Source organism: Necator americanus, chromosome IV (genome assembly GCF_031761385.1).
Source record: "Necator americanus strain Aroian chromosome IV, whole genome shotgun sequence".
Taxonomy (NCBI): Eukaryota; Metazoa; Nematoda; class Chromadorea; order Rhabditida; family Ancylostomatidae; genus Necator; species Necator americanus.
In genome coordinates this window covers 15,116,631-15,138,318 of record NC_087374.1, presented here as the reverse complement: position 1 = coordinate 15,138,318, position 21,688 = coordinate 15,116,631, and the positions used below count along the sequence as shown (strand labels likewise).

Below are 21,688 nucleotides of genomic sequence, written 5' to 3'. Positions count from 1 at the left end.
ATCTCAATATCTCTAAAATAACTATCCGTTGAATTCCGATTTTTGCTGTGAACACGTGAGAAGAAAGATAAAGAATAAGAAAAGAGAAAATAGATATAGCGACGCGCATCAATGTCCTCTTGGAGATATTTTAAGTGAATGTGGGTTTTAGAGTCTAAGAAAGTGCTTGTTTGTTTCACGAGCAGCCTAAGTAGCCCTATTGAGTCAATTGGAAAATGTAAAGCCAGAGGATGGAAGCAGAGATGAGGCAGACACGTAAGTTACTAGGTAACGAGTCGGTGGACTGTGCAATCCGGTCCAATATTTCGCTTCGTAAATTGCCTCCACTAAACAACGAGCCAATGTAGGAGCGTAGTCAACAAATTCAACATACTAGCGTACAATCAATCGTTCGCCGCAATCCATAAATTCCATAACTCGACCTATTACAATACGAACTTGCTAAACCGGTTCTATTAGATCTCAAGAGTTAGTTCGGCCGATGCTGTAGGAACACAGCGCGTAATGTTGCGTAGCGCGGCGAAATCTTGATTTTCGCGAATGCCGCAAACATTATGAAGAGATTAAGCTCGTGCTTGTTGCCGCTCACAGAAAAAAGACATTACGACATCGCAACGATGGTGTTTGTGGAACTAATCCAGTGATCAACCCACACTGGGCGAAAAAAACATCTACGTGAACTAGATTTGGAACTAAAGCATAAGTGCAATGGCCTCATAATTTGTTCCGTTTCCGGTCAGTTTCTTTTTCAGTGACATTTCATTATCTGAATGTCTAACGGCACTAATTGACAGTAAGGGGAACGATCATTAGCACATCGACCCCGACTAGAACAAAGTGTTGATGAAATAGTACGGAATTACCTCCCATTTCTCCAAAACCCTACTTTTTACTAACTTTGTATGATCAACACGTGGAGAAAGTGAACTTTGGAAGAATCTCTGTTCCTAATTAAGAGTTTGCTCACAATACTAGAATAAAGATTTCAAGGAAATCCTAACCATGAATGGAACAACCGGCTGTACAGGAGTTCAAACAACCAACTACGCCATCTCGAGGTATTGTACGCAGAGGCAGTCCTTGCGCAGATCACCACGCCAAGTAGGAAACTTTCCGTTAAACGTCCGCGAAGTGTCCTCGTACCGAGATAGGACCACTGGTTTATGTTTTCTATTAGTCTGCCTATAAGGTTTTTTGATGGGATCTTTATTGGCCTTTGAAGACGGCGAAAAAGCCGAAACGTCAGGCTGATACAGCTTCCATCTAAAAATTTCGTAGGCGCATTTGTGGGGAATTTCTCCTGTCGCTAGTGGCCGGTGCTGGAGCCTGCTCCAGTTGCGTAAACGACTGTACTCGAATTGTTGCGGTAGGTACTGCGATCGAAATTGGACCCTCACTCATCTTTCCATCTCTGCAGTCTTAACGGCATCACCGCACGAACCTGAGGTGGTACGGATTTCAGGTGGAACACTCGTAGATATACGGCACAGTAGATTATGGAGAAGGGGTGATTCCATCCATTTCTTCCTAATTGCAGCGCGTGCACAAGGCTGGCGCGCTCCAATCGAACTCGTTGTGGAGAGTGGCGCGCCGGAACGCTCGAAGCCGTATCTTCCGGGACGTTTATTACGGGCAATTAGGAAGAAATGGACGGAATCACCTCTCTCTCCATGATGTACGATCCCGTATACGAGTACTCCACCTGAAATCCGTACCACCTCAGATTCGTGTAGTGATGCCTTTAATGCAGCAAATATTTGCTTCTGAGACGCTGGTATGGCTGTAGGATCGAGTTCCCGCCATCCAACTCTTGTATGCTCTTGTATGTTTCTCGTCTTCTCTCATCTTTATGCACTTTCATTGAACTTCATGATTTGATTTTGTATGAAAAGCCTTGCTGATGTTTATTCTGAGGGAAATCCATGAAATGAAATGATAATCAACCTCTTCGGGATGCACCAACGCATTTGATTTCAATTCAGAATGATTTGAGGTTTACAAGGAAAGAGGCGAAACAGAGATCTCTTTTGTTCTACCTTCTACGCTCTTGTACATTTGTATTTCATGCATACCTTTAATACGAACTACAAGCTGACGGGAAGGCAACATGAGCAACGCAACCGATTGATTGTCGGCTTGCTTGCGGACGCGGTGCGTATTCCTGCTTATGGAGACATGACACGTTCTTAGGTGCCTCGTTGTGAATGCGCTGCAAAGCCGTTTCTCACACTGCTTTCTCTGGATAACTGGGAAGTGTGGCCGTGATCGCGCTCATACTCGCTGCTCTTAAATGCCAAGATTTGAAGTGCACGCCATCCTTTATTGTTTTAGGGAATTTGCGTTGAACATGGGACGAAAAGATTGATGATTTTACCTTTGGTATCCTAAGTAATGGGTCTTAAATCTTGAACATCGAGAGGACTGTGAGAGTTCCGAGGTAGAAAGAGTTCCCAGCAATAAACAGCCACATACGGTAACAGAAAGGAATATTACTTTGTGAAATAAGGAGACAACGATTTCAATTAGTAATAATATTGATAATAATAATTATAATAGAATAACAAAATAATAATCGTGATACTAAAACAGGATAGTTGCGAGGAAGGAGTTATTTATAGTCTAATGTATAGAATTATTTCTGGGAAAAAGTCAAGGGAAACTTGACCCTCTAAACGGCATAAAATGAGCAGTGTTCGTCAGGAATTAACCAGCTATTCTCCGTGCAGCATGGGGTGAGCGAATAATGCAAAGTCAGCGAGCGAAAGATGCAAGGAGACGTGAAGAGTTCCAGATGAAATGCGATTTAAGATGAGTTTTTATGAAGCTTGTCCAGATCAGAAGTATAAACTCTCGCGGCAGTCGTTTTATGCATTGTAAAGTAGCTTGAAGCTAAGAAAATGTTAGTGGAGAATAAATAAAGCCTAGACGGAGTGAGAGTACATAGCCAGTTCATGGATGAATTGATTTTATTTCCCGGAGGTAAGGCTGAGCTCATGGGGTCACCTGATGCTTCCTCGTTGTTACAGCACGCTTTGAAGACACGACGGCAACCGGATAAACACAAATACGCCGGCCGGATCTCAATAGCCGCCCTGGAGCGGTGAGTTACTGTGCCGCTGAAGGGACCGACCAAAGAAATAGTATTGATTTTTGTTTTAGAGGGCATGCAAAGTAAAAATCGCTGCCAGGTTTTTGTTTATATGATACCTTGGTCCACAACGGTGCAAAAGAAGCTGCCATAATCGTAAAAAAATTGGCCAAATATTTTTATTTATTTATTTTTATTCATTTTTATTTGATTACATTTCTGTTTGTTTCTGTATTTGGCATTTCAAGTTTAATATTAGATGACATATTTTATGGGTACACTTTCATGGCTGTCTTTTCCCTTCCGAAAAATATAATAATCCTGAAAAAATGGAGCAAATACGCACAGTTGCCGAATTATGGTCGCAAATTCGAATGGACGAATTACTCTGGGAACTTGCTAACGGAGGTTGTTAGGGAACCTGATCCACGAAGATCATGATCATCTCCCTTGACACTGTTGATTCTATCGATTTTTCGAGCATTAACTGTCATTTTTTCATTAACAGCCTAAGCTTGCTTTGCGTATATATAGTCCGGTCAAAACGACATGAAGCACGGTGCAGTTGCGTATGCGGTCTCACATGACCCTAACTGCTGCGCTCCACCGCATCGCTTCGAGCGCAACCGGTTACACACTTGGACCGTGCTCCATGTCGTTTTGACTGTACCATATACTTCTCCTCCTATAGCGAAGGAATATTTGCGTTAAAAAATTGCGGAGTAGAGCAAACTCGGTCGGAGGAGAGTATTAGCAACTTCATTGAACGGTCTTCTCGCCAGGATTGAGAAGAGATAAAAAGATAATCAATGAAGCGTATAGCCGGGTCAAAATGAGATGAATCACGAGTGTAGTTGCTGTGCATTTGCGTGAAACTGCGCGGTGGAGGCAACAGTTGGAACCGAGGTGGGACCATCGCAAACTGCAGCGGTGGATGATGCCGGTAGGGGTTCCAGTACGCTCCTAACCGCTACGCTCCACTGCACCGCCTCGAGAGAAGCCGCGTACGCAACTGCACCGTGCTTCATGTCGTCTTAACCCTACTGTACACTACTGATCACTGCTTATGGGGAAAAGACTATTCGACTTAAATTCACACTCGTTTGGGGTTTGTGAATACGTGTGCAGCCTACACAATGACTTGTAGAAGCGAGCTGTTGTGTCAGATCAGTGTTTTTATCCTCACGCACAAGTCTGGGACCAGTTGATAGACCGCGGATGGATGAAAGGCTTGGTTGACCGTGCAATCGCAGCAGAATCTCTGACAGATTAAGCTGCACCTGTCCAAGAAGAGATGAATATTCATAGAAACACATGTCGTCATTCCTCACTCTGTGAACTGGAAGTTACAAATTGCGGATACCTTCGTTCATTTGCCGTTTTCACCCATTTGGTGCATCTGTAAGGTGATCGAATTCTAGCAAAATCGTAGTTGCTGTTATAATTACTGGTGGATGTATAAACAAGGTAGTTTGGAAAAGTTATTATTAGTTTAGAAAAGAGTACTTTGCTAATTATTGACTACATGCTACTTTTTTATTGTGGTACAAAAGCTCTTTCCGGAAGTTTGTTGTAGTTATTAATATAACTTCTACTTTCTTCTTCTTAACATAACGACAACATCGTTCACTGGGTCAATTCAACAACTGAAGTTCTAAAAAGTTCATTTTAACTCAGCCGCCACATACAGGATGCCACCAACTAATATTTTCTGGATGCTTGTGGACTCAGGTCATTGGAAAGCAGTGCAGTTTCATCGGAACTTCCACTTGATTCCATCGACGCTAGCGCGGCTTCCTTTCTAGAGTAAGAAACGGAGTAGGAGTAAGAGTCTTCATCGAAATGAGTGAGAAGGAGGTAAAATGCGATGCAAACCTCCTCTGTTTAGCGAAGAACATTGCATCATGTATGGTTGGATAGAAATTAGTTTTTTTCACGGATTCGTAGAGACCTGCCGCCTCGAAAAGTTCCCTCACAGGAGCTGAAACGAAAATGAATTGAAAAACTGAAGGAGTTGATTTTGTAACTTCAGCAGAACCTTTTGGTGCAGCGAAAAAAACCACTATGTTTTTCTTGAGGAGGTCCTCATACACCTAAAAATTGCAAAGAATCTCGTTGAGCATGCAGATCGATGAATACTTCAAAAAGTACGGCTCACCTCTTTCAGACAATTGACGCCCATCATGTCCACGTAAACAAATCCGGAACAGTCAATAATAAGAAATCTACCGCGCTTTGGAGCTGATTGTCTCTTTTGGTTACTCTAAAACATTGTTGACTTTGAACTAGGCGCTGTGGGCAAGCGTAAACTCACCGCATCCTCTTTTTCGCTACCAGAATCCCAAGTCGCATGGAAATTGCACGCGATGCTATTCCAATTTTTGCTTACATTGTAAACCATGGTACGGAATTGTTCTACATTTGTAAATAGCAATGGAGCGTCAAAACGTACAATGCAAATTCCCTGAATGGACGATAGCAACAATCATAACACAAACTCTTGCAATTAAAGCCAGCATACCACGAAATTAACGATGTTGGAACCTCTCTACGGAAATGTAGGGTTAGGGACGTAGATCACGGGTATGACAGGGGTCACGCTCAATTTCCTCGCGTGAAAAAACGGCGTCGAAAATGATCTTCTCGATCGAATTTCCCTACGAGGCACCTGCCAACCTTCACCAATGCGAACGCAGGTGTACGTGTCGCGTCGTCTCGTCAACGCATTAGTTGCACGCTCTCCCGCAGACACGTATGACACATACATGACATTGTTAGGTGCCTCGTGGGAAAATCGTCTTGTTTCTTGAGACAACGAGAGAAGTCGGCATAGTCGTGCTCACACGCACCACCGACACCTGTAACCCTATCTTTTAGTGTGGAGATCCCAACAGCTTTACTTTCATAGTCTGCTGCCTTTAGTCAGCCAGTACCTGCACGAAATCCACTTGTTGATAGCGTTCTACGTCTCTGTATTCCATTGTGCCCTTCACATGGGCAAGGATATGCCATGTAGGCCTAAATTTGCCCCCATGTCGAGAATAAACGACAAGCACTAACGGTATTGAAAAAGCAGAACATCCAAAGGTTGCTTGCGAGAGTTGGCGACAAACTCTGCACTGTAAGCAAGAAGAGTGTCAAAAGGGTAAGCGGAAATGGGTAAAATGTAGTTGGGGGAGGGGAGGGGCCACTCAGTGGCGTCCTTATTTCTCGAAGTAAATAATCAACTCAGTAAGGGATTTAAGGCCTAAACATTAGTCTTAGAAGATCTATGACATGTAAACTAAAGATACTGGGAGAAAAAAGAAGCAGTAAGTAGTAGTAAGTAAAAAAAGTTAGAGCGTTGGGAATTAAGAGCGCCACTGAGTGCCCCCTCCCCCAACTACATTTTTCGCGGTGAAAATTCCTGTTTCCCAACTAACGAAATGTTTTTGAACCAATTTATGCGATAGTAGACACAAAGCGAAAGAAGAAGAAGAAGAAAATTCGGAGAAATTGACAAATGAAATGTTGCGTTCCTCGAGGAGGAAACCATATCGGAGCGGAATTATTGAATCTCTATCGATAGAAAACGTAAATCAATTTACCATTGCAAGCGGAACACGGTAGTCAGCAAAGCGAACGCGATTGCGATGGCCAATCCATCCATCACATCAATACATGCTGTCGCCAGAAATGCAACAATCCATATAGCCTAATAAATAAACAACTATCAATACAATCATTGTACTGCTTTCGTCTGAAGGTACGAACATACGCAGTCAATTTTTGAGATGGCCCATATTCCAGGAAGTTGTTGGAATTTTGCAAACATATCTAGCAGAGCAACAATAATAATGGAAGCAAGTATACACTGAAATGTGGAATATTACAAAACTTCGTTTTGTTTTCTTGGACTTTTTTCATTTATTTTGTTTCCAGATACTCTAATAATTTTCAGTGCTTTCTGCGATAATCAAGAAATAGACAAGACGGTAGGGTGAAGGTATAGTGGGGTCAAAACGACATGAAGCTTCCAGTTGGGTCCTAGCCGCTTCGAGCGCAACCGCTTGCACATTGCACTGATTTTCATGTCGTTTTGACCCTACTATAAGAAGCATTGTCTTAAGTGGAACACAAATCGTCCACGAGGAAAGCCGCAGGTTCCACGGACGTATGGTATGGGATACAAACAGTTGATAATGGGGTTAAATAACACACCATAGGTAGAACCTTGAGCCACGTTCCGCTGAATTGCACAACCACGAATATGAACAGTGACGAAAACGCGGCGAATAACTGAAAGATAAACAAGTAAACAGGAGGGCCGAAGTGGTAATAGTGTGGTCGAAGTTGGCAAATTGGTGGCAATTCAATTCCACTTGAATAACCAGACAATGGTTAGCTGATCGTCACATATTGCAAGAAATGCTAAACACCAGACGAGTTTATCTGTGAAGATTGAACCTTTCTTCTCTCCCGTAATAATCAGCGCAGTCTGCGCGTTTATGTACGCGTTGATACTCTCTTGCGACTGCTACTAAGGTTTGCAGAAGCGACGATATCACACTAACATGTCGCTGTCCGTTGATGGTTACTGATTAGTTCCTATCAAGTGCCAGTGTTCGGTTAGTGTCAGTCCTACTGAAAATCGCGAGCAGAATATTCTGGAAGTACACTTTGTAGTCGTGAGTTTTCTAGGTCTCACCACGCCACATACTTTTTTGTATCACCACAGAGAAAAGTTGAGTAGGTTTTTCACATCAATCAGGTGCATTAATTTACAACTTATTCCTACGAATATCAGCTGCAAAACCGAAAAGAGGCTCCTAGATATTCTCTGCAGATGTTCTTAACACCTGACTCACCATCTTCCCGGGGAGATGTACCGTTAATGTAGTAAAGGTGGTGGTAGCAGATTATTTGTGAAAAATGATATTCGTGGAAATAAAAGTTTGCCGACGGAGGTGACAGAGTCACGCAATGTGACAGTAGCAAAAGAGGAATCTACTGTCCAAATATCACCTTCAAGGCCAAAAAAGGCCGCTCGCATTGTCGACACTGAAACCTCATGGAGTGATGAGATCACATTCAGCAGCTATTACTGTTGCTACAGCAACACCTTCCACTCCAATGCACGTAGACGTGATGGCAACAGGATGACGCATCCTTGGTGAAGGCGCGCACTGAGGTCCCTCATCTACATGCCGAAAACTGTTAAAGGCAGCATACCACGAATTTGAGGTGGTGCGGACTTCAGCTGAAGTATCCATATATGGGGTCGTAGATTAGGGAGACGGGGGTAGTTCCGCTCATCTCTCACGGCATCACTGCAAACAGCCGCCTCTAGAATACTGTTTTGTACGACGCCACATATTGCAGCGCTCCTTTCCTTGCGCCGCCTTCGCCCTGCGATTCGTCAAAAATCAATTTGGACTGCCCCGATAGGCAGTAAGGGACGCTACACGCGCAAGGGTGGCGTGCTGCAATAGAAGACATCGTACAGAACAGCATCCAGGGGCCGGCTGCTTGCAGTGATTCAGGGAGAGATGAGCGGAACCACCCCGGTCTCCATAATCTACGACCTCGCATACGGATAGTCCACCTGAAATCTGCACCACCTCAGATTCGTGGTATGCTGCCTTTAACAACGCGTGAGCGCTTTGTCGAAATTTCGGAGTGGGATGGAACTAAGACGGTGATTAAGTGCCATTTTTCACTCAGGATCTTATTTTATTCGCCTCTGACAAGCATTTTCTTAAAAGTGATACTGGTACTTGAGTGGCGCTTGAGCAATATTTTAAAGGCAGCGTAGCACGGGACTGACGGGAGGTCTCTACGGGCAAATATAGAGTTCGGAGTGTAGTGTGCGAGTCTGACCGTAGGTGGCCTCTTTCAACCCCTCTTAATCGTCCTGAAAAACGGCGTGGAACGATGTCTACTCCTAGTCGAGTTAGTACGCGTGATCTTTGTACATGCTCCGGTTCCCTCGGCAGCATATTCATTGGTTTTAGTTGAACAAGCTACTAAGGAGATCTAATTGATTTTGGACTTGAACTCATTGGTCTTCGACATTCGACCGCTCGCTCGAGGACGCGATGCGTTCTCACGTGCTTCGTAGTAACCATGGCCGTTTCCCACACCGGTTTTCAGAACGATAGAGAGAATTGAGCGGCGCCACGCACATATCGCTCACACTCTTACTCCAAACTCTATGATTGCCCATCCCGAAATCATCATTTTCGTGATACGCTGCCTTCGCGCTAAGTAGCCAAATTCGGCTAGATTACTACCGTTCCAGATATATCGAGGCGTGGTATAAAGATATGATGCATTTGACGTTGCTCGAGCGAAAAGACACTACGGAAAATAGAGACACTAATGGCGCATTTGCTCGAGGAAATAGAAAATTAAGTGAACGTAGGTGAAACAATGAAAAGAAGTGAAAAAATGGATTTATGGAAGAAAGCAAACAAACCTGTGTTTTTGAACCTGCTGATGCATTCACTAAGGTTCGAGCTAATGAGCAGGAACTGGGGAAAACAGGGAAAAAGCTAGAGATTGTCGACGTAAATCCCGCAGCAAAGAACTCCTGGGAAAGTTGTGTTTTCTTGTTGCCAATTTCTGGCCTCCCCTATCCGACCTGTTTGACATCAATCGGGTACTGGTACTTTTTAGCAAGCAGTTTAGCCATCGAAATATGAACAGCCATTATAACAACAGAAATGGAAATAGCATCTCGTAAAAGAGCTGGTAGAAGTTCTACGCGGGGCAGTGACGGGAACGGAAGTCTAAATCAGTGGCAACTAATATCAATCAAGAAACAAAGAAGTGCTAGTGAGGACATACCCTGTTGGTATGTGACCAACCACAGCAACAAAATATTTTGTCTCCAGGCTTAAAATTCCAGAGATTGTCATACCTAACATGATCTGAACGGAGATTATAAAAGCTAGAAATTACAAAACGGAGACAGGCAAACTCACCGCGAGTAGTTCGAATGGAATGGGGACAGGGGAGCGTTTCCGAACAATAGGATTCACGATCTTTTTACCAGTTGTTAGTAATAGTATAGTTATCGCGGATACAATCGCTGTCGTCCAGTTGATGCGATGAATTTCTAGAATGACATCGGATGCACGCTGAAAAGAGTAATTCTAAGTACGCCATCTTCTATTATTTTGTAAATCCATGATTTTTTGACTCGACTGAAAACACTCGAAAGGAGAAGAACTGAGTGACGGCTGCGCTGCGAGCGGAAGAGGTAGTTTCAGCAACCCCACTATTTGTCCGTCCGCCCGCAGACGCGGTGCGTGTGTCTGCGCTCACATAAGTCAGACGATGTCTCATACGCCATTTCCAGGACAGTCGGGGCAACTTGGGCCGCCCTCGTACTCCTCATCTAACTATCGTGCATCCGTCTCCCATCTTTACGTGAGGAGTCTTTACGTGGGATCCCAAAAGCGTAAATTTAATGTCTTCAAAGCACTCAAACAACAATTTGAAAATTCGGAGACTCAGATGCACATCTAAGTGCACCTAAATCCTCACAGTGAGCTATCCTGATGTGTAGGCGAGTGGAAGAGTACGGACAATTGAAGCGGCTGTATAGAGCTAACAAGATCATGCTGAACTGTCTCCTCTGGAAGTTCCAGTCGATCCTCTACTCTTCAACGTTTCTGCGAAGTTTAACTTAGAATTTACTTGAAGGATGATGCGTTCACCTCGATCTTGCAATGGTTCTCTCGAACAACTTTTTCGGATCATAGATATCATTCTATACAATACTGCGCCTAGTCCGTGTCCGTGTGTTTGTATTTGCTTGTGCTTGTTTTTCCATCACGAAAATTCTCCGAAGAGATGAAAGTGTCGAACCAGTGTCACCCGCCTGGCAGTGGAGCATGCTACCACTGAATCGCTCTTAAGATGTGTAGAAATACAATACACAAAACATGTGATAGGACAAGTTGCTTTCAGCCACAGGTTGGGACAGCGCTTAAAACCTTTATGGGTATGTTCAGTCCCACTTTTACAGACAAGATCAAAATTGAAAACCTTTTGACAAGTAAAGATCCTTTTCTAAACATTATGTTTTATGGCATTTGTTCAGCAAGTTTTAATAAAGCAACATATTTATAGATAACAATTACTTCTTCAAATTTTGTTTTGATGTTCAAAAGCTTAAGTTGAACACGACAAAAATGAATTAAATATGAAAGTTTGCTATGCATTTAACCTTAGCGTTAGATGAAAATGTTGCCTCTTTTCCCTTCGAGCGCTTTCATCTTCTTCAGCATTTATACGCGGTGTTCTTTTGAATCCCTGATAATTTTTCTATGTGGATTATGTTTATTACAACACAGCTACTAACTCAAAATTTTGCTTACTCCCAAGAATTCCGACGGTTGGCGACGAATTTTGGGACAGAAGCTAGTAGTGATGTTGTACTTCGTTCTGTGTGTCTCTGTGTTCTTCTGTTGAGAATTGCGAAGTTTTTGATGTTCGGATTTTTTAAAATGTTGACGTGAAAAGTGATTAGACTAAAAGAACAACAAACTTTTGCTTCCATTTTACTTTTTAGGTGTTTGCGCCAAGATTCTAAGCAAAATCACATGTTTTTCCCTGGAAATAGTGAGTTCGGATGGGATGAGCTTTATGGCCAAGGTTTTGTTGGTTTCAGGAGGCAGTGAGACGGGTTCTAAGGCGCCGAATTGTTGCGCGACTACTTGAAACCGGAGAGAGTGGATGGGACGGACACGGAGGTAGGCATGTTGGAGCCGAAAGAGAGTGGAACGAAGCCCACGGAGTCGTGAATGCCTGCTTTCACCCTTGTGGTACGTTGTAAGAGGCCTCGTAGGGCGTTTCGGGCTGAGCACGCCGTTTTCTATACGATGTTGAGGAAAAGAGGATAATATTGCTCATATTCGTGAACTACGCCCGAAACTTCATCTACTCAAGATCTCAGTAATATAAATTTCATGGTATTATGTCTTGAAATGAACATTACAGAAAGTCATACACAGCAAAGAGAGTAATGTTTTTCCTTTGGTCTTTGCTCAGTCACATCTATTTCCTCTTAATGTAAAACTTTGAAAATGCGGATATATATATATACATATACATATACATATACATATATATATATATATATATATATACATATACATATACATATACATATATATATATATATATATATATATATATATATATATATATATATATATATATATATATATATATATATATGTACGTGCGTCCTACCAGGATCGCATTTCCGACACCTGTACGGCGTGGAGTTCCATATATTCCAGTGATATCCTTCAACTGTGTCACGAATACATGCACTGAAGCTCCCGTGGTAAAGCCGGCGACTAACTGTTCCGAAAAGTACGTCGTGACAAAGTCAAGCCCAGCTGTCCCAATTACAATCTGAATGAGCCAATTAAGGGTATAACACGAAGTTTGAGGCGTCGATCTGAACAAAAGGTTTACCTGAGTAATTCCGATAGTCAACGTCAGTGCTGAAGCGACCTCTTCTGGTTCGTATCGGCTTCCAGCAGAAGTTCCGATTGTATGCGTTATGTTTACATCAGTAGGTGTCGAAACGCGATGTACTGTTTGTCCGGTCATTAAAGCAACAACGGCGAATGATCCTGTAAGAAGAAGGATCAGTCGAACTTATCTCGCGTAGCAGAGAAATATGTGAATGTGGTTGCCACTCACTCGCAGTGGCTCTGTTTATATAGACGCAGTCAGGTATTTGAGGACGAGCTTTGACTGCATGCAAATGGATAGCTGGATAGATCAAATGTCTAGGTAGAGGATGAACATGGAATCTTTGCCAATAACTACTCGTTTCGCCACTTTTAACTGCTTAACGTTGCCGACTGAGGGACCTGAAGACGCACTTCATACTCAGTGCAGGCTAGATGCCAAGTGTCGCAGAACGTTGAACAACGTCGCATAGTATGATGCTCTGCGAACTCCTGCTGTGGAACGAGACCATGTGCAGAGCCAAGTTCAAAAACAAAACACCTTGGCGAGGATTCGGGCAATCACGTCAAACGACACTATCAGCTCTGCGTTGATTTGTCCCTATTTCTGCCTCCCAGACACAAACTCACACAGACTGCCAAAGATTAAAGACAACTTCAACATGTGTAGTAATCTCTTGTGTACTCTGCTATGTTACTAGTTGGGTCAAAACGACTTGGCACAGCTCCGCAAGTTGCAAGAGCCGTGATGAGGAAGAACACATGGGACACTGCCTGAATCGGCGACGGCGCTTCCCCGTTGAAATGTAAGGATCTGGACAGAAGTGCACTCTGGAGGTAACCGGCGATGCTTACCACCAATGCACACAGCCGCTAGCACAGCAGCAGCCAATCCTCTCCGCAAAAGTCGATTTAACGGTTTTTGCAGTGTCGCTGTAAATCTACCCACTGAATTCCTGGAAACAACGGAGAGCTGTTTGCGGAGGTAAATGATGACGGATATTTTTACGTCGAGGACGAAACCTTTGGGCAATTTCAGTGCTATTTATATTCGCCTACACCTATATAGAGCTAGTTAAATCTTACAGCTTTTTACGCAATTTCAGTCACAATATTTGGGGATGCCGAAAAAAAAAACTTTTCAAAGTTTACAAGATAATTTCTGGATCTATTCTGTGACTTGGACGTGAGAAAAGACGGTAGACAACATATTGTTACTGTCAAGCGTTCACAGCAATTTTCAATTCCCCACAAATCCTCAAAAACAGCTGTTCAGAATTGAATCCGCGATCGTACATTCCCATAATTGTATGAACGTTTATGACGACCATCCATTTGGGATTCTATTGTTGTGGAACATCTTGGGTGCACATGTGAACAAACGAATAAATATGAAGAGAAACTAGCGACCGCTATGGACAGGACGCAACTCACCGATGGAAGCATGGCGTGAAGTACCGAAAAGCATGTAAGTGATCACGGGAAAGAACGATGTATAGAGGCCAACGACTGGATGAACTCCGGCTAACACCGCGTAAGCAATACCTCCAATATTAGCTATGAGAAGAGTTCATTCCACGACAGGAAATGTTTAACAGATCATCAATGCTCCATACATGCTGTTAATTACCTTGTGGTACGTGCATTATTCCAACCATGAAACCTCCTACGACATCGTTCAGTAGATTTTCTTTAATGCGGTACCTAAGGCGCAATTTCTCTCTATAATTACACTAGTACAGAGAGAAATAAAAAGCTCACCTGGGAAGCCACTGTAGAATGGGCACAAAACCAATGGTCGTCTTCCAAAATAATGTAGGGGAGGAGAATGGCAGAATAAATTTGCCAAAATATCTCTTCGAGGCAGTCAACAATGGACTACCTTCTTCGGGTCGCACGTATCCAAATCGTTTGTCAAATTCAACCTGAAAATTGAGCTCAACAGATCCACGCTTAGGAAGGCATTTCTACTCTGAGGCAACCATTAAGTGAACGTTTCCAGAGAATCAGAGGAAAAGCCATGAAAGCGTGAGAATTAAATGTTGGCAATGTATACTTATGAAGATAAAATTTTAAGAAGTGAGATAGATAAAAAATAGATTTGGACTGGATTTTTATTAACTTGAAATATGTCCTATAAGTGGTTGTGAACACAAGTTGGAAGGGGCCATGTGCCTCTCTATGAGGGGCTGGAGTCAAGGTAGATATTTACCGCCGTTTCGCCATCCATTTTCTGGATATACGGCAGTAAGAAAACTGAAACCAAATGAATACGATTCTTAGCTGGGGAAGATAGACGGAAAAAAACTTAGCATGAGTTTGGTCATCACAATTTTGCAATAGCTAGTCTGGTGCGCAAAATTGAGGGTTATCGCTGCTCTGGTCCTTTTAGAAATGTGTTAAAAGACAAAAAAGGGTTTGTTTCGCTTGTGGTATTTTTTTCAGTGTTCCTGTTGATTTCTCTAAGTTCTTCCTGAATATCGGCCCTTGGAATTATTCTGAAGAATGTTTCTGAAGAATCCGCTGTGAGCTGCACACGTTTGAAATTCGCAAAGTGGTTACGTTGGTCTACCTTCGCTAGATATTTGAAGGGAAATCGTTGCAAAATGAGTTATTTGTAAAGTCACATGAAAAGTTTTCATCTTTACAAGTTCAGAACTGACCGCAGCTGAGAAATTTTTGAGAAAAAATCAAAAACGTGAAAAGGACAAATACTGTTTTCTACTGTATTGTGCCGGCAGAAGCCAAACCTAATTTGTTGGCGAATTAATGAACTGCCAAAAATCACAGTATGTAATTCAAAACACCGAAGTTAACTTTGGCTGCAAAAAAACTGAAAATTCTGTTGAGCTAGAAGATCGAGAAAAAAGGGCATCCAACAACAAATAGTCTCCTTGGAGATCTTATAAAAGGAGAATTTCCATGCTACTAATATCGATCGTTTCTGGAGTTGAAAAATGTGACTTTAGTCAATTTTTCAACATCTTTAAAGTTGTGACATTAAAGCTGTGAGAGATAACAAATTGTTCGCAATAGTATGAAGATTACGAATATGTGACTATCACACAACTTTTCGAGAAATATATTCATGCCAGGAATCACATATCCTTGGGGAAATCCATATCCTAGAAAAAAAATCTCCAGAAATCACATATGAGATAAGATAAAACCCAATTATTTCGGACTCAGCCTTGTTAGTGTGTAGCCGCAGGTAATTCTTTCAAGAGGTATTTTAGTGGTAGGTTTAAACAGTTCTTGTCATATCCAGTCGATAGGGCTTGCGCTCTCAAATCTATTTTTATATAGTTTTTATAATCGCTATCAAATTGGCTGTGTTATGAAAAAAAGACGAGAAGAATTCTTTCAAAGAATTAGCGACTCTAGTGTATGTTCGGACAATAGTTTCAAAGCTTCTACATCACTCATTCCATAGGTTCCGCCCTACCCTGCTCCTCTAAAACAGCGATAGTATTTACCTGTACCTGTACCTTGTGTACCAATTTGAGTTTTGTGGTGCATCTGCAATGACCCTCCCGCAGCCGGGTGTTCCTTTAGATACGAGTGGACTCTACCGCTTGGAACTAACCTGGTTCATTGGGGTCCTTTCTTGAAGCTCCCACTCTACGGGAGGAGTAAACGAAGCCACTGACGAATTCGATACAGTACTAGAACTCTTTTCCATCTCGAACAACCAAAGCTAGAAAAACGGATAGATTTTGAAATTGAGCTGTAAAATTGCGCCGAAATTAATGTGGCTGTTTTAGAAGCAAAACTTTGAAAAGCTAGTTGTTCGTACAATCAAATTCTGTATCAATTTGACATCATTTTGCCTGCGCGCACCGATTAACCCCTACAGTTCTGAATTGAAATCAAATACGTTGGTGTGCCTCAAGAGGATTTATCAACGGGACCCGTTTTATTGTCTATTTATTTAAGCTAATGGAACAAGATTTCTGAACTGAAGAAGAATGGACACAAAATGTGTTCACATGCGATTAAGGATCAACAGCTGACCATTAAATGAGGTTAGGAGCTCATTTTATTTGTTCTCCAGAGTCTTGAAAAAAAAAAACTCACGACGAAGCGGAAAGGAATCGATGAGAGCGATCTGACCGAGCTTCGAAAATCGCATGAAAAGTATGAGAGGAACGCAGCACAGCTGTTGTCCTACGAAAAAAAAAAACAATATTGATCAGTTAGATATAATATGATTGGTCTGGATCAAAAAAGATTGCAGAACGTAGGAGCGGTAGCTATAAGCGTAGTAAGAGTGCAGAAATATCCATGGAATGATAAACTGTCATACTGTATCTGAATGTTGTCGACTGCGAACTTTATGAATTTTATGAATATCCCAAAAAACCTACAGGTTTGATAGTTACCCCAGGAATGTTAAAGTAGAGACAGCGTTGTTATATGTAGCGGCTGAAAAATTACTATCTTCATTGAAAATTCCAAGGTCAACAAATGCTCACTAGAAAACCATAAATTTTCACGCGTCTTTCATTGTTTAGATTTCCAAACTCATTATGGAATTTCCATCGAAGATTAAATTAAGATGGGAACAACAGCTGGGAACATTTTCTGTTAATTACCTGTCAAAATAGAGGTCGCCCCACCTCTCTGGTCCCTCAATGTAGGGACAGAGTGGAAATGACAATGTTGCTATCTCATCACCACTAGATAGTGGATGGGGCGTAGTTCAGGAATAGGTGCATTATCACGCTTAGTTCCCCTTAGTAGAAAGAGAATCGTGTGAACCATTGTGGATTTTGGAGAGCGTTTGCTGTTTATTTGAGTTACCTGAGCACGATTGCGGACGTTGAACGTTAAACCTTGAAATTGCTTGCGTTCTAACGCGTAGTAGGTTGTATCGTTGGGGAGACGGGATCCCACAACATCACGTGTTTCGCACGCACTTTTTCTAGACCACTGGGTGGAAGTGAGAGTAGTCTGCTCACACTCTAGAAGGTCTACCTTTACTCAAATCAAGAAGATCTCGACGGTGTCGATTTAATTATATGTGCGAAACTTATCTCTAGAGTCCGCCTCAAGCTTTTTGTTGCCGCGACGCGCCACGCGCAACCCGATCCATTCCTCTGCTATGCACACACTCCGTCCTACCTAATTCAAAGCTGCAACGGTGTCATCCCAAGAAAGAACTTCGACTCATTTTGCAGGCGCATGTCTATAGAAATGCGAAGTACGCTGGTGATCTCCCTTTTTCATACGCTGATTGTTTGTACGGCGCACTTCCCGAAGAAACAGATCATTTTGGGAATGCCCTACTTTACCAATTGTGTGTTTATCAGTAGGCTTTTTGATGTTGCTCAAGATAGCTAAAAGGGACACAAATGAAACACAAACAAATTTATTCACCTTCACAAGAGTAGGTACAAAAAAAAAGAATAAAACAAAGTTATAATAAGAACCAACCGAGTGAGCTATGTATTTCAGTAAAACTGTTAAATTAATGGAACAGATAAACAGTTCTTTGAAGATCACGCGAGCACTGCTTCTTTTGCAAACAATATCCCCTTGCCGTTCACGTCAAACATCGCAAATGCTGGTGACCTGGGAAGAAATGGGAACTGGACACAGATTACTTTGCACATCACCAACTCTACTATTGTTATAAGTATTTGCCTATTCGAATAATATGTTTTGATTTGTCAGAATGGTAGGAATAAGCGTGAAAAACGAAGCGAAATGTAGGAGAACCTGCGTATTATGGTCCAACTGAAGCCGTACGGATCATCAAATATTCCCACGGACCAAAATCCTCCAAAATAGCGTTCCATCACCTGAAAAAGTAGGAAAGGAAAGGAAGCAGAAAGAGAAAAATGACTTAATTACTTGAAGACCTAATTACTTACTTAATTCTTTACTTGAAAACACCCGTATGTTGTCATGAACAAGAACAAAGAAGAAAAAACTCAAGAAGATAAAAAAGAAAGAGAAAAAAAAGAAAGTTCATTGGACTGTTGTCTAAATTCTATAGAACCTATAGGACACCGTTGGTCTTTCCAACTGTGTCCTATAGGTTCTATAAATTATGATGGTGGGTTGGTATTCTCCTGCTACAGAAGAGTGAAGTCATCACACGAGATCTTTTGTCCATGATCCGGAATCCTCCGGTAGAACAGCGGTTACCAAGGATATGGGCGGCTAACACCTCAGAACGACCGAGTCAGTCAGGGGCGCTGGGCGAACGGGTGAAGGGACCACAAGAGGGAAGGCTCACCAACGTTTGCTATCCTTGAACAGGCATGGGAAGGTCTTGTCGCCTCGGCGTTATAGACGTCTGTAAATACTATCACCTACAGTGCTTCCCAAGCATAATCGTGAGCCAGCGGTGAACTGTGTTGTTATCAAGCATCAAATTCCTGTATTGGGACTGAGAGCACAAAGAAATTTGAGCAACTGTGCGCATTTGGTGGAGTTCTGAGTGCGATCATCATTCTCTGGAAAGCAGTAGCGTGCAGCGTGAAAAAAAGCTCTCAAAAATATTCGAATTTTGTTACAGCACCTTAGTACGAGGTCTGCAGGAGTTTTTCTGAGCACAACGTGATCATGTTCCCCAAAAAGGACTTGTGCCGTCGGTTCTTAGGAGAACCGCCGCGGACAACGGGAACCTCTTTCTCGTTCCCGGATTTAATCAGTGTGCGAGAAAATGCATTCCTCGACTCAAACAGGAGCTAATTTGAAGGAGTGACCCATCGTTTTATATACTGGGGGCATCTCTAAGGATAGGGTGTAAGTCCTCGATGTGCTCATGAGGAGACGCTGAACACGTATCCACAATCTCGAAGATTTTTGTCGGTCTGCGACAAGGTTCTCCCGCAAACCACAGTCTCTACGCCTTCTTTGGATCGCGCATCACAGTTGCGTGTTAATTTTTTTGCCTCCCGCGTGAATTGTCGAGGATTTTGATGTTTTCACTGCTGAGATGCACTAACTGAGGTGACACAATTTTAACAAATGCCAAGATCTTACGTGAGAAGCGGGTTGAGAGCAGTTAACCAGCGAGAATAGACTGTATGTAACATTCGTACCTCACCCATTTTTTCCGTCTCTTCTCCTTGAGTCATCAACACTCCGGAATAGTAGTCGTTAATAGCTGTTTCAGCAGCAAGAATCATTTCATCTGTGGCCCCAAATGAGAGAGTAACTTCTATGACATTCTTTGGATATCGGTGTATCCTGCAAAGAAAAATATTCGAAGAAGCGTTGAGCTGGGTGAGAAAAATCTCTCTAACTGCAGAAAAATGGCTATAAATGGAGGAATTTTCTAGAAAGTAGGTCAAACTCAGTCTACCTGGGGGGTGTGGCGTCGATGAGTATGCTATTATACTACGAAGTACCAAGCATGCTCTACTCGCAGTAACTCTCCCTAACAATGACTCGCAAATAGAAGAGTGTCCGCCGCCTGGCTCCTTCGGATATCCCGGGATTTCCTGTCTACCGAGTCAGTAATTGAAAATGAGGTTTGCTTCTTTTCTTAGCCGGACTTTTGCAACCTAACAATTCCAAGCCCCTATATTTCATTGTGATTCCGAGCTGATGCTATTACAGTGAGATATAAGCCGGTAAGGGCTTCGACTGTGATTGCACGATCGATGGTTCGAAACCGCACTGGTACCGACCAAGCCTTTCACCCATCGGAGGTCGAGGAATTGGATTAGAACCAGACTTCTCTGGGAGGATAAAAACACTTTCTTGAGGCTGCACTCGTGTTCGCAAGCCGCAAACGATCCTGAATTGAGCTCGAACGCATAGGGGCAGTCCCCATGGGAAGTGAACAAGGCGGTGCATTTTCTTTTTTTATTTTTAACACCAAACCTACGTTCGAGTTCCTTGAACGCTTGTAATTGGTTTGTACTTGCGAATATATTTTTCCACACTAAGCATAGCTCCCACTGTCACGACGATAGAAAGAACGAACAGGCACCGAAGTAACATCTAAAAAGGAAAATGCGTGAGCATTGAAGGAGGAAGAAGAGACGTTATTTTGTGTGGACTATTCAACAATTTTTTGTTTCACTGTACATTCTGAAAAAAGTATGCGTGGAAGAATACAACCGTAGATGCTTTTTTCGCGAATAATAAATACGAAGAGCAGAACGACGAAAAGAATCTTTATAAGAAGAAAAACAATGAAAAAAACAATTAAGAAACACTCTGGAATTGGTGTTTTGTTTCACTTTCTTTGCATTAACACAAAAATATGTCATAATGTTGTAATTACGAACGATCATGGGTGTTTTCTTCGAACGATTGGGCTGAAGAGGTGGAAATTCTCCATGTTCTTCGGATGTTTGGACTGTTTGCGGTGACCTCATTTTAGAGGAAGAGATATTGCTCTTTTTGCCGATACACAACTTCGTTATGTGCATGAGATCGACACTTAGAAAACTGGAGGAAACCATAGAACTGAGCTGATACGTTAAGGAAAATGGATCAAATATTTTGTTGTGATTTCAACCAAAGTACGATTTTAATACTCAATTTTCGCACTCGAAAAATTTTAATTAAATTCAATGAGTTAATGAAAAGAAGTTTGCAAAGGTTCTCAAGTAGAATTGTAGCCACTGAGGCAGTTTAGCTTAAGCGCGCCTGCTGCGATTACTCCATGAATACTAGTTGAAATGACCATAAAAAGAGAAAATCCTCAAATGACCAGTAATAGCCGCAGCGTAAAGTTATCTCCGATTCAGTGGAACGTTGAAAAAATCCCTATACTACTCAATTCCCTTTTGGAGTTCCCCTGCTTCATTTGAAAGGATTTTAAAAAAAATTACAAAATGAAATAAAATCTTTGCAAAAGAAAGGTGTAAGAAGAGGAGAAGGACTAATCAGAAGAGGAAATTGAATCCTGAAAATAATAATTCTAATGAATAAATACTAATAATAATAAAATAGCAACTAGTGATACTGCGAGTGATAATAAATAGGAAAAGTAATAATAAATGACAAAAACTGATAAGGTGGTGTTGTACTGAGACAAAAATCTATTGAATCAACGTAGTTCCGAATGGGACAACCGAAAAGAAACGCACGAGCGATTGAATGTTTTGATCGTTATTTGAATGCGTCGATAGTCGAAAAACATGATCAAAGTGGC

At 42.1% G+C, this 21,688-nt stretch overlaps 1 protein-coding gene across 4 annotated transcripts; it reads right to left on the bottom strand.

Moving 5' to 3' along the window:
• Positions 1 to 4,789: 4,789 nt before the first annotated feature.
• On the bottom strand, positions 4,790 to 20,526 carry RB195_001336 (uncharacterized protein; the record flags this gene model as incomplete). 4 transcript variants are annotated; one of them, XM_064198077.1, is made up of 27 exons in its annotated part: positions 4,790 to 4,889; positions 4,964 to 5,069; positions 5,127 to 5,181; positions 5,247 to 5,351; positions 5,403 to 5,552; positions 6,022 to 6,106; positions 6,676 to 6,782; positions 6,846 to 6,941; positions 7,289 to 7,366; positions 9,546 to 9,659; positions 9,711 to 9,858; positions 9,917 to 9,999; positions 10,054 to 10,209; positions 10,687 to 10,735; positions 11,304 to 11,389; positions 11,455 to 11,607; positions 12,332 to 12,499; positions 12,563 to 12,723; positions 13,999 to 14,109; positions 14,195 to 14,268; positions 14,326 to 14,489; positions 16,151 to 16,261; positions 16,642 to 16,731; positions 18,078 to 18,138; positions 18,286 to 18,368; positions 19,620 to 19,767; positions 20,411 to 20,526. In XM_064198077.1, 27 exons carry the CDS (start codon positions 20,524 to 20,526, stop codon positions 4,790 to 4,792), a joined length of 2,958 nt encoding a protein of 985 aa, XP_064053955.1. The 4 variants fall into 4 exon arrangements, with proteins under 4 accessions (XP_064053955.1, XP_064053956.1, XP_064053958.1 ...); XM_064198076.1 differs by lacking the exons at positions 10,687 to 10,735; positions 11,304 to 11,389; positions 11,455 to 11,607; XM_064198075.1 differs by lacking the exons at positions 10,687 to 10,735; positions 11,304 to 11,389; positions 11,455 to 11,607; ... (3 more) ...; positions 19,620 to 19,767; positions 20,411 to 20,526 and having other exon boundaries at positions 16,151 to 16,246.
• Between the last annotated feature and the right edge of the window lie 1,162 nt (positions 20,527 to 21,688).